The 12,938-nt window shown below is 39.6% G+C and overlaps 1 protein-coding gene across 7 annotated transcripts in view; it reads left to right on the top strand.

The window, feature by feature from the left end:
* The window catches only part of LOC111139089 (cell division cycle 14B), a 101,504-nt gene that overhangs the window by 76,206 nt on the left and 12,360 nt on the right, over positions 1-12,938 (top strand). For 3 of the 7 annotated variants that reach the window (XM_022491233.1, XM_022491235.1, XM_022491236.1), the window contains exons 8-13: positions 2,753-2,840; positions 3,144-3,374; positions 6,800-6,938; positions 7,107-7,266; positions 7,957-8,054; positions 11,829-11,967. In XM_022491233.1, coding sequence (XP_022346941.1) covers positions 2,753-2,840; positions 3,144-3,374; positions 6,800-6,938; positions 7,107-7,266; positions 7,957-8,054; positions 11,829-11,943 — 831 coding nt within the window. In that variant the 3' untranslated portion in view covers positions 11,944-11,967. Of the gene's footprint in view, positions 1-2,752; positions 2,841-3,143; positions 3,375-6,799; positions 6,939-7,106; positions 7,267-7,956; positions 8,059-11,828; positions 11,968-12,938 lie in introns of those variants that run through there. The other 4 variants (XM_022491231.1, XM_022491234.1, XM_022491230.1 and 1 more) reach the window with 2 other exon arrangements.

Here is a 12,938-nt window from a genome sequence, read left to right as displayed (position 1 = left end):
GAAAGTAAATAGAAACGGCTTAACTAAAAAAGGAAAATTTATTGACTTATATAAATAAAACATCCAGGAGCAGGTATAACTTCATGCATGACCTGATTAATGTACTCCAGTATTTGAAATTAGGATAAAGCTGCCCAGTAGTGATAAAAATGGTGACCAGCAGCTTTGATTTATTCTCTCGGCAAAGTCATCAGAAAAGACCCACAAGTTCCTCATTGGCCTGCCGAGGTCGTGTCCCTAGCCTAAACCAGACTGTGTTTCTGATGAGGGTGGTTGGTAGGTGGGCCATCTTGGTAGTTTGAGTGGAGTGCTGGGATCAGCCCTATCAAACCACCCAAACAAAAAGAGAGAGAAGAAAGTCTAGGAAAGCAAAGCAATTGATGTCCTCTACATTTTTAAATGTAGTGTATTTTTTTTTTTTAAGCATAAGTAATTTGGTTCTACCATTCTGCCATTTAAATAGATAGTAAGATGCTTTGCTGAAGGTCTCTTCACCATGAGTCCTCATGGAATCTTGTCTCTTTACGCTACCGTGGTTACCTTGAGCAGACTTTCTCACTCATAATGGAGTGATTCCATAGATAGCACTCTATGCAGCAGTATCTGGAATCCTCAGATAACTGCCCTTTCACAATCGATTTCTAGAGTAACTATTATTTTAAACTGTTTTGTTTTAATAGTTACAATTAGTCACTACTGTGATATACAAAGATCTAAAGCATAGCTCAGGATTGATTCATTCAGGCCAACCATATCTTCTCCGGAATGGGAGTACATATCTGAAGTACAATATATATGTAATTTGCATCTTAAACTAGTAAATATAACTTAATACCATTATTTTTGTGCTTATCCTCATAAAATTAAACATTTAAAATAAAAAAAATACTTTCTCCTTTTAGGCAAGTAAAACTAGTAAGACTGCCAGTTGGTATCCTTCAGTGGAGCATAGTGGTGTCTTTATGTTACTAAGAAGTAATATAGGTGCTAATTAGTTTCCCTCTCACTAATGCAGAAATTGCAGTGTTGCGGGGAGTAACAAGGTTGCCGACAAAAGCTGTTTACTTTCAGTGAAACTGCATTGAGACCCAGGGAACTGTTTACGTAGCTAGAGACCATGGGTCGTTTTGTTCAGTCTCTGGTGTATTTAAAAATTTTGGATTCGTGTCTTTCTTTGATTCTATGATGCCTATTTTTTCCCCATTTTAACTTCTCTGAATTCAGGATGCATCTTACATACAATCTGTGATGTCTGCAAATTCAATGAAATCTAATCACAGTTTCTCATTAAAAACTCCAGATTTCTGGTTTCATTTCAAAATTGAAATATCTGGGCCCATTCTCATTCCTGCTTAGGCCTTTTTAGTATGGAACATGGGCTCATTAATTCCCCTCACTGATAATTAAGTAAATTGGATTTGGATTACCTGACTGGCCTATAAATACTCAGGCAACTCCCAGTTTATTTCTTCCTTATTCTTGAGTGCACATATGTGTACCCCAATTGCAAAGCTAATTGATCTTGTTTTTATTGCTAGTGTTTTTTTTTGTTTTGTTTTTTTTTAAAGATTTTTTTATTTATTCATTTGACAGATAGAGATCACAAGTAGGTAGAGAGACAGGCAGAGAGAGAGGAGGAAGCAGGCTCCCCGCTGAGCAGAGAGCCCGATGCGGGGCTCGATCCTAGGACCCTGGGATCATGACCTGAGCTGAAAGCAGAGGCTTTAACCCACTGAGCCACCCAGGTGCCCCTATTGCTAGTTTTTTTTAAAGATTTTATTTATTTATTTATTTGACAGAGATCACAAGTAGGCAGAGAGGCAGGCAGAGAATGGGGGGGGGGGAACAGGCTCCCCGCTGAGCAGAGAGCCCAGTGTGGGGCTCAATCCCAGGGCCCTGAGACCATGACCTGAGCCGAAGGAAGAGGCTTAACCCACTGAGCCACCCAGGCAGGCAGCACCTTATTGCTAGTTCTCTCCTTCTCCACTATCACGTGTCTTCCCCTTCCTGCTTAAATCTTTGTGTATCCATTTCTATTATTGTTAAAGTTTAGCTATATCTTATAATAATTGTTATGGTAACTTAGTTGAAAGGACTTAATAAGAGGAAGTAAAGTGTTTTAAATTTCAGTTTATATTTGTGTTTTTTTCTAGAGATATACTGTAATCTCACTGTACTTATAATTTCAAATTTCCTGGTGGGGTTAGTGCAAATTTCTCTTACTGAATAGCTAACAAAATGATGGAAGTGTGTCTCTCTATGAATAAAGTGTAAATATGGAGAAATCAAGAATTTTGTTATTTTCCCTTTGTTGAAGGAGTCAAGATTGCTCACATTGGAAGGCAGTCATTCAAGGAAAATAGGGAAGCTTCTGGATTCACTCATAGTAAAAAAAAAAAAAAAAATCACTTTCTTATTAAGTAGCAGTAACCACATGAGAATTTATGTGGATAAAATAACCAAAATATGTAGTTATATTTTAGGTAGCAGGAGTCAGCTCTATTTTCCAAAGCTGACTATCCCAAAGAAATGCTATCTTAAGAAAAGTGATTAGGACAAGGAGAAGTTAACTAACTGTTCCCTGGGAATACTCATAGCAGGCTTAATTTTAACTTTGTTGTCTCCTGGTCATTTATATACACGTTTGTGCTAAAACAAATGGATTTGAAGTCCTTCAGACACTCAGTATTGAGAAGGGATGTGGACAGGAGATTAAGTCTAAAAATGAATTGTACTGGTATTCCCTTTGCAGAAAGCAGAAAATGGAGATTTAAATTGGATAATACCAGACCGATTTATTGCCTTCTGTGGACCTCATTCAAGAACCAGACTTGAAAGCGGTATGTGAAAATAGGGAACCTAGTATAATTTTGTTATTGTAAGAAGTATCCACCTGTATTTTCCTTTGGAAGAGGCCAAAGAGTTAAACCATGCTTGTCTGTCTTAATTATTTAAATAAACTTGGTCATTTTAGTACATCATTCTGCCTGGCTTTTAACTTCTTAAATTAGTGCTTTGCCAGTTATAATCAAACTGGTATTCAATCCCTAGTCCAGATATTCTTTCCACCCAATTATAAGTAAAATTGTTATCTGTTGTTTTCTTTCTGCATTTGACAGCATCTGGTGAATTTCTTTATGTAGGTTACCACCAACATTCTCCCGAGGCTTATATTTCATATTTTAAGAATCACAACGTTACTACCATTATTCGTCTGAATAAAAGGATGTATGATGCCAAACGCTTTACAAATGCTGGTTTCGATCACTATGATCTTTTCTTTGCGGATGGTAGCACCCCTACTGATGCCATCGTCAAAGAATTTCTGGATATTTGTGAAAATGCAGAGGGTGCCATTGCAGTACATTGTAAAGGTATGTTTCCAGGGTTGGTTAAAGAATGGTGGATGTGCATGTGTGTATGTTTAGAAACACACGAGCCCCATTTAGATTATAAGCCAGAATACATGAAGCTGCCCTTCTTGTACTTTAAGTAAGTTGCTTTTTTCTTAAAACCACTTTATTGAGGTACGACTGACATTAAAAAGCTGTGCATATACAGAATGCTTTTAAAACCCTAATTTCATGTGAAAAGTATAATCTAAATTATATTCATTGGTAACCCTACAAAACCTTATCACACTGAAATGCATTCATTTAGAGGTGCCTGGGTGGCTTAATTGGTTAATTGTCCAACTCTTGGTTTTGGCTCAGGTTATGATCTCAGGGTCCTGAGATCAAGTCCCATGTCAGTCTCGTGCTTCTCAGGGAGTCTGCTTGAGATTCTCTCCCTCTCTCTCTCTTGATGTCCCCTGCTCTCTCACATGCGCGTACTCTTTCTCTAAGTGAACAAAATCTTTTAAAAAAAGAGACATATATTCATTTATTCCTTAAATACCTATTCAATGCCTTTTGTTTGATATGATCTAGAATATGTCAGTGAGAAGAGCAGACTCTGAGAGCCTCTCTTTATGGAGCTTATAGTCTAACAAGTTCCTATGTTTTCAGCAGCTATAAAGCAGTGCCTTGGCACTTAATAAGTATTTACTGAATAAATGATTGTGTATTAAGACATTGTGTGGTGTACTAGGGTTTATTTAACTTCTCCCCCATTTAATAATGGAAAAAACCAACCAGATAAGAAGATCCGTAAGGAAATCAAGGATTTGAACAACACGGTAAATCAACTAGAAATAACAGACACCTTAGAACATTGCTCCCCAACAAGGGAAAACACATTTGTCTCAAGTACACAGAGGCCATGGTAGTAATGGTTGCACAGCAGTGAGCTGGTTAATACCACTGAAATGTACACTTAAAAATGGTTAAAATGATCTCCAGATACTGACCATAAAGAAACTGAGATCTTTGAATTACTGAACAAAGAATTTAAAACAGCTGACTTAAAAATGCAGTGAGCTAACAGGAAACACAGAAAAAAACCGGGAAAATGATGCGTGAACAAAAATTGTTAAAGTGGTAAACTTCATGTCATGTGTACCTTACCACAATTAAAAAAAATAAATAATTAAAATCCAACACTGGTTATTTCATTTTTTAAATTATAATAAGTAGTTGAGGTTATTCTCACCCTCATTCAGGGTGGTTCTGCACCCCCCAACAGACATTTGGCAATGAATTCTTCCCTAGCCTACCCTGTGGAACCTGACAATTTAAGCACGTCTAAAATACAATAGCGGGACACCAGTAGCGTAGGCATTCCCATTCCAAATAAGAGAAATCGGGAAGAAGAAAGGTCTGACAGGTCCCAAGCAAGTCCAAAACCTGGCAAGGCAAATGCTGTTAGATCTTAAGGCCGAGACATAATGTTCTGGTTCCTTCCCTGTTACACAGGCCCCGTGGGTAGTGGCCATGCTCCTGAGGTGGTGGGCAGGAACAGCCTGACCCACTGACCATGGATCCGGCCCTACCCTTTGAAACCCAGGAGTAGACAGCCTTGCCCCCAGGCTTATATTGGCAGTGACAGCCTTGTTGGTCCCTTGGGGCTATGTTTCCCTTTTCTTCAAGGATGAGGCATGTTTTCAGTAAGATATTTCTATTAGTCCTGTTAGAATTCCAGAAACCTGAAAGCCTTCCTTTATTTTGTCCTGTGTGTATCTCTTTTAATTCAGACCGGCAGCGTGCCTGCTTGGTATAATCAATCCCAGCGCTGTTTTTGGTTTCTGCTGAGATGTCTGATTAGATCCATAGGTAATCACTTTATGGAATGGGTCATAGACCATTCCCTTGGTGTTCTCTCCAGAACATACTTTCTCACTATTTGCAATATGAATAGGCCTAGAATTGCCTAAATGTTTAATTTCTGTTTTTCTTAACAACTTTTTCTTCAGTTCATCTGTCTCCTCTCACATTTTACTGTAATAAGGAGAAACCAGGCTGTACTTCAACAGTTTGCTTATAGGGGCGCCTGGGTGGCTCAGCGGGTTAAAGCCTCTGCCTTTGGCTCAGGTCATGATCCCAGGATCCTGGGATCGAGCCCCGCATCGGGCTCTCTGCTCAGCAGGGAGCCTGCTTCCTCCTCTCTCTCTGCCTGCTTCTCTGCCTACTTGTGATCTCAGTCTGTCAAATAAATAAATAAATAAAATCTTTAAAAAAAAATAGTTTGCTTATAAATCTCCTTTTCTAAATATCCAAGGTTGTCACTCACAAGTTCTACCTTACATAAAGCACTAAAACAATTTAGTCAGCCCCCGTCCCCCAACACACACTTTCTAACAAGGTTTCCAGTAACATGTTCCTCATTCCCATCTGAGTCAGAACTAGAATCACCATTAACACCCATGTTTCTACCAACAGCCCCTTCAGTGTGGTCTTAAGTTTTTTCCAACATTGTGCCTTAAAACTTCCAGACTTTTATAGTTCCAACTCCAGAGCTCCTTCCCATTTTTACATATGTTACAGTAGCACAGCATTTTGCAAGTACCGAAATCTGTCTTAAGTGAGGGTTTTCCAGAGAAATTAGAACCAATGGGCTGTATATATAAAGAAAGAGATGTATTATAAATAATTGGTTCATGTGAATATGGAGACTGACAAGTACAAAATCTCTCGTGTGAGTTGGCAGGCTAGAGACCCAGGAGAGCCGATGGTGCGGCTTAAATCTGAAGGCAGGCTATTGGAGAATTCTCTCTAGCTTGGGGAAGCCAGTCTTTGTATTCTCTTCAGACCATCAACTGATTGGATGAGACCCACCCACATTATGGAGGGTAACCTGCTTATTCACAGATCTAAATGTCAGTCTCTTCCAAATACACCTGCCAGGCTGACATACAAAATTAACCATCACAGGAGGTAATGATATAGTCTAGATGAGAGTAAAGGTGGACAACAGAAATAGAGGTAAAAAAAGAAATCCATGTGAAAATGGGAATAAAAGTAGAGTAGAAAAAACTGTTGGATGAGGGAAGAAGTGTAAAAGTTTAAGCTCATGCATTTGGAAAGATGGTGGTACCATTAACAGAAAACCCAGAGTAGAAAACAATGTACTCATTGAGAATCATCACTTGGAAAAAGTGATTTTCACTTTGACTACATAGAACTATCTGGGGGATGTTAGCAATCTCCATGTCCAGGCTGTATCACGTACCAATTAAATCAGAATTCTGGAGGTGAGACCCAGTGTTTTTTAATACCCTTCAGGTAATTACTGTGTGCATCCAAACTTGAGAACTGCTGTTGAGGGAAGCAGAATCATGGGAAGCCTTCTAAAAAATTGTACCTGCCCAACACAATTCTGGAGTACCTGAGACCAGGTCCCTTTGGTTTGTTTCTTTTTCTAGCTGGCCTTGGACGAACAGGCACTCTAATAGCCTGCTACATCATGAAGCATTACAGGATGACAGCAGCTGAAACCATTGCTTGGGTCAGAATCTGCAGACCTGGCTCAGTGATTGGACCACAGCAACAATTTTTGGTGATGTAAGTAGACAGAGAACTTTGGTTTCCTCAGGGGACACTTGGGTCTGGAAAATGATGGGAAGTAGGATTTTTCTTAGTCTCCAGTAACAGCAGATAGTCTGTAGAGAGTCATTTGTGTGTCTCTTTCTGGAAAAGCTGTATTTTGATGATGTTATTTAAATGCTCTAGGAAACAAGCAAGCCTCTGGTTGGACGGTGACTATTTTCGTCAAAAGTTAAGGGGACAGGAGAATGGAAAACACAGAGCAGCTGTCTCAAAACTCCTCTTGGCTGTTGATGACATTTCAATCAATGGGGTCGAGAATCAAGAAAAGCAAGAACCTGAACTGGTAATCGAACCATCCCCATCAAGCTGTTGTCATTGTTTTCAGTGCTGTTGAGGACCTTATAGGGCACGGGGAAATTGTAGATAAAAATAATAAAGTACATTTTGAGGGATTATCGTCATACATTTTTTTTTATACTTATAGCCCCCTCTAGGAACTTTTTATTCAAAATAGTTAAGATAAGGTCATATGTCCATAAAACTAAAATTGTTTGCTTACTAGGCACCAGAAAAATGAGGTATGTGAAGTAAGCTCTTTAGATGAACCTAGTTGACGCTTCCCCGTGTGCCTCCCCACCACCTTCCCATTTTGCGACAGTTAATTTGGGGGGAACTAGTTGTTCTCAGTTGGGAAATGTTAAAGAATCAGGAGTTTAGGGGGTAGTGGTACGATAGTGAGTGGTGGTACGTGGATTGTGAAATTTTATGAAGACTGTTTCATTATTGAAAACCCATGATGCCTCCTCACAGTCAGTATGTTTTATAACAAGAGTGCTGTTGGGTTCAGTGTCTGTAAAGTCAACTGTTGGTTGTCTTGAAATGCGACCTGTAGCTTTATTTTGAAAGCAGCAAAATTTTTTAGAGTTCAGCAGTTTATTTGTATGTGTCTATGTGGATAAATGCAGGTGCTATGCTTTACTGACTTAATACGTGCAACTTAAGTCACTAGCTCAGTGTTTCTTTACTTACACAGTACAGTGATGATGACGAAATCCATGGAGTGACACAAGGTGATAGACTGCGGGCCCTGAAAAGCAGAAGACAGTCAAAAACAAACGCTATTCCCCTCACGTGAGTCTGGTTTCCTTTGTGTGGTTGATGTTATGTAATATGTATAGGAGGTCCTTCATGAGCATTTTTTCCTGTCTGTTTTTCTCCATAGTCGCATGCCCATTATGCTACTTCGAAATGGTTATTGACATTATTTAAAACCCAGGGTTGTTGCCCAGGAAGCTCTTGGCTGTCCTTTATCTCCGTCTTGTGTTGTAACCTCTCTAGGCTGTGTACATAGGAAAGCAGTATTGGGAATGCTTTTTCTCCATGGATAATCACCACAGGCCATCCTCAGGAGAGTGGCAGCAGATATAAACCACAGAATAACAGATTTGCCCAGAGTTGCTAAAATTGTGTATTTCCTTAAATTCACTACCATATTATAGACCATTTGTTTGGATATGGTAGCATTTAATCAGGGATGACATTGTAGCTTTATGTTCTATTATTGTAGGGCAATAATGAACTAGATTAAATAAGAATTTTGTATTTTTCATTTGAGGAGTTATTTTCAAGTTACAGAAGAAGGTTTAGTATGGGATAGGAAGTTTTCTAGTTAGTGTGTATATGCTCACCTGTACTTGATTGTGTAAGTGCTAGTTGGGATTCAACCTCATGTACCATCTAGGATTGTTCGAAAAATATGTAGAATTTAAAGACTTGGCCATTGCACTTTTTTCTAGTATATTCTTTAGTATATGCTTTCATTTATGCTGTTGGATTCCTTCCTTATAATAACCTTCCTTTTCATTGTGGGGTACCACATTTCCAGTTATGTCCTTTTTTTTTTTTTTTTTTTTTTTTTTTTTTTGGTGGGGTTAGAGAGAGAGAGAATCTTAAGCAGGCTCCATGCCCAGTGTGGAGCCCAATGCAAGGCTCAGTGTCATGGCCCTGAGATCATGACATGAGCCAAAATCAAGCATCAGACCCTTAACCGACTGAGCCGCCCAGGCACCCCTCTGGTTATGGGTTTTTTTTTTTTTTTTTTTTTTTTTTTTTTTCTTCTGTTTTTTGGGGGGGGGGTGATGTAGACATGTCATTTTGTTCAGTAATCATCTTGTAATACAGTAAGGAGCTAATGACATCATAAACGTTCATGGCAGAGAATAGGCCTTCTTTTTAATTCACAGTGGTTCTTCACTGGCACCTCCTTGTTATCTAAAGTAGAATTACACAGAAGGCATGTGTCATCATGGGCCCCTGCCTTGAGATGTTCTTAAAAGACACACAGAAAAGAGCGCAGTTGAAAAGGGCTGTGTGAAGGACATGTGTCCGTGTGGACTACAGGCATTCACCGGGCCTTCTACAGTGTGGGGCAGCTGCATTTCACTGAGAAAGCTTTCAGAATGGTGCCTTTTGTGTCATTTATGTAACTCCAGATGCCATTTTGATTTTAATTTAGAAAATCTTCATCTAAGGCCTTGATGGTTCTTTTTATTTAGAAATATTGTAGTCCCTCCAGATAATCCTCCTGAGGCCAGAGGAGGCGTGATAGGTATAGGTACTCGCTTCAAGCAATGTTCATTCTTCCCCAAGCATTTGAGTCTCCCAGGAGCTTGTCAGAATGTAGATCATGGTTTTGGGCCTGGGGTGTGGTCTGTGACCGCACTGCTAGCAAGCTTCCAGGTATTGCCTGCACGGCTGGTCCAGGGCTTTGTGTCATAAGCCCTAGAAAATGGGTGATTTGTGGGTTGCTTTTAGTCTGCTCAGGTTTTTTGTTTTGTTTTTATGAATCTGCAACATCAGTTTATTTCTCAAAAGCTTCTGATGAAAAGTCAGGTTGGGAGTTAGGATGGGAATTCTGCTTAGTCAAAAGTTCCTGTTAAATAGGGCCTCTAGGAAATTTCCTTCAGTCACTCTCAGTCTGTTACATTGTGAATATGTATTCCAGAGAGTTCATGTCACTTGCTGCTCTTTTCTACAGATGAGACCATTAAAGTCCCTTTAATAGCTGATAGGTTTGTGGCAGTGTAAAAGAAAACAATGAATGAAGCCTAAAATTCTAAATACTGTGGGAAACCAGAAGGCGACACTAGATGTGATCACATTCACCTTGGCATGTGAGGTGTCCCAGAGTGAAAATACTTATAAGAAGGAAAGTTAGTGAAAAATATTTAGTACTGGTGATTCTTAAGAGCAAGTTTAAAGTACTCAAAAATAGCATTCCAATTGTTGTTTTCTATTTTACAAACAGTATTATTTGGGGGTGGGGGGGTAAAGTTCAAAGTTGTTAGATACTGTAAAGTAGTCCTTTTCTCAGAGTCTGTCTGATCCCGACTACCACGAAGACATTAAATCAGGTAGCACCGTGACCTTGACGCGATCTGTGGGACGTGACGGCAAGTATATTGTTGTCTGTGCTAAAATAGATTTGGTAGATTTTATAACTTCATCCATGCTGCCTGTCTGCATACTGCTCATTTCTGTCAGTGTTAAATGAAATGGTGCATAAAGAGTCCATTGTAGCCTACCTGGGAATAAGGTGAAAATACAAATCTAATTTGCTTTAAATCTTCCTTAGCTGCACAGTATGGATGGGTGTGCTCTCATCATTGGAAAATAATTCTTATGCCATGAACTTTAGGAGAAGAACGATGAAAAATCTGTGATGGAGACACTTGGATATTCAGACCATTCTGCCTTTAAGATCACTGTTAAATCAGTAGCTGCAAATGAAACTTGGGGTGGATAGAGAGTCCTCTAGTGTTCCTAAGCCAGTTATTCTATTCTGCCTAAATACTAAGCCTCTGTAATCTTAATATATATTAGTAGGTTTGTGTTTTTGTGGAAGGAGTAAATGAGCTGTAACTTGCTGCCAGGTATATCTTGCAGGGTGAGGTTAGATTGGATTTCAGGTCCGTCCTCAGTGTAATCCCTTGTCACGAGAGACCATATAGGGTACCTGTTCAGTGATTAAGATGACAAGGACACCGATAAAGGTCTCATAGTAAGCCAGGTGAGTCATTTATGACTTGATCAGCCCATTACTCGCACAGAGCAAATGTTCAATAGAGCCTTTTATGGTTGGTCACAGATATGTCCTGGTGACCATTTAGAAGTAGCTGGATGGAGTCACCACTCTTCAAACTGTGAGGTTTCCTTCTTCACTGCCAAAAACTAGACCACTGGATTAAGAAATACTGAGCTGAAAGCCAAGTTTGGCCATAAGAGGAAAATGAATGAGGAAAACAACTGAGGAAATTTATCTTATGTTGATTTGTGGGGGAAATTTTCCTCATTTTGTGTCGCCCGGGGTTAGGGGTGCTTCTCTAGTCCTTATTTTCAGAGTCTGCCGTTTGCCTTAACTCTTAGATGATCTAGTGTGGGACTGCATTGACATGAGATCACTGCTGCTGTACTGTGTTCATTTATAATTGTGCCTCCTTTGAATCACTGTTAATGATCAGTCCAGGGCTATGTGTTGTTTGGCTGGTTTTCCCTCCTTATCTTCTGGTTTGATTTAGTTTTCTGTGTGCGTATCTTGTGCTTTTCGAAGAATTTCAATCCTGTAAGTACAACTCTGATTTCTGTCTCGTACAATTAAATTAACAAGGGCCAGTTATCCAGCTAGAGATTGGATCTAATCTTTTGTTGCCAAATACCAAATCAATTTAAAACTTCAGGTAGCATTTTCTCCCCAACATAAAATGGCAAAATCCCATCCTTGTTTCCCACCCCTTTGTATCTATCACAGGGTGTCTACAATTCACACATGGCTTTATTTATTTATTATTTTATTTATTTTGGCTTCCCAATTTGAACATCTGTTCTTTCCCCTTCACCCCTTTCCAGATGTTCCCTAGCTGTGCTGACCTCTGCACTGTGTAGTGTTGTCATCTGGTGGATTGTTTGTGACTACATTCTTCCCATCCTGCTATTCTGTCTTGATGGTTTCAGAACACAGTAGCCGTCGGGACCCTTTGACAGATAGCTGCTGTGTAAGTGTCCCATTCCATTTCTCTATACGGTCACCTCTGGTGGCCAGTGTGTTTCTCATGGTGCATGTTTTTCTCACTGTCAGCTCTCCTAGCTTTGTTGGTTTGCCTCTTTTCAAAGGTTCTTTTTCTGAAACTTCTTAATTAATGGGATGGTGGCGGGGGGGAGGCCTTCCCTGATCCTTTCCTATAGGGATACTAAAAAACAAATTTTGTTTTTAAGTTGTGCTTACTCTTAATGCATTTTTTGAAATAGTAATTTATAAAGTCACCAAAATAGTTTCTTTTTCCTATCAAAAATAGTGAGTCTAGGATAATTGGGGTGTTTTTCTTTCAGTCAATTTCCTCTAATTTCCAGAGTAAATGTCTTCAGCATATCCTTTTCAATCTAGCAAAAAAGAATTTGCCCACTGATTTCCTGCTGTTGGTAGAGATTTGCTTTTGCAGCTAGTGAGCGTTGTGTGGTGTTTCCCCTCCGACTCTGCCGTTGGTTGCAGTGCTTTTAGCCGCAGCTGCTTCCCTGCTAAGTCTTCTGCCTTGAGTAAGCAGAATCTTCTCCTTGGCTTCATTTCACATCCTTCCCTGTAGGGAATGCAGTTAGTACAGTTTTCAAAAATCATGTTAAATGGAAATAGGACAGCAGAGAAGACTGGAGTCCCTTGTTCAGCCTCGTGCTTCTGCATGACTGCCCCTGTGCTTACTTTCTCCCATTTTCCTTTCCCAGAGGTAATCAAAATGCCCTTATTAGGTGATTATAGCAGATTTTGTATTCTCTTGTTATCTTTCACCCTGAAATGAATATCTTAACAGTGAACAGACTTTTTGTTCTGCAGTAGAGTGTGGCAGGAAGCTTCCCCGGGGGAACACCATGCAGTTGCCACCAAGAGCATAGGAAGGAGGGTGTGTCCTGTGAGAGTGTGGTTCACCACTACCCTCTTATGTCTACGCTGCATTCTTTTTTCTCTGA

Source organism: Enhydra lutris, unplaced genomic scaffold, assembly GCF_002288905.1.
Source record: "Enhydra lutris kenyoni isolate GAN:26980312 unplaced genomic scaffold, ASM228890v2 scaffoldscaffold95, whole genome shotgun sequence".
Lineage (NCBI taxonomy): Eukaryota > Metazoa > Chordata > Mammalia > Carnivora > Mustelidae > Enhydra > Enhydra lutris.
This window is presented reverse-complemented; position numbering and strand designations above follow the sequence as displayed.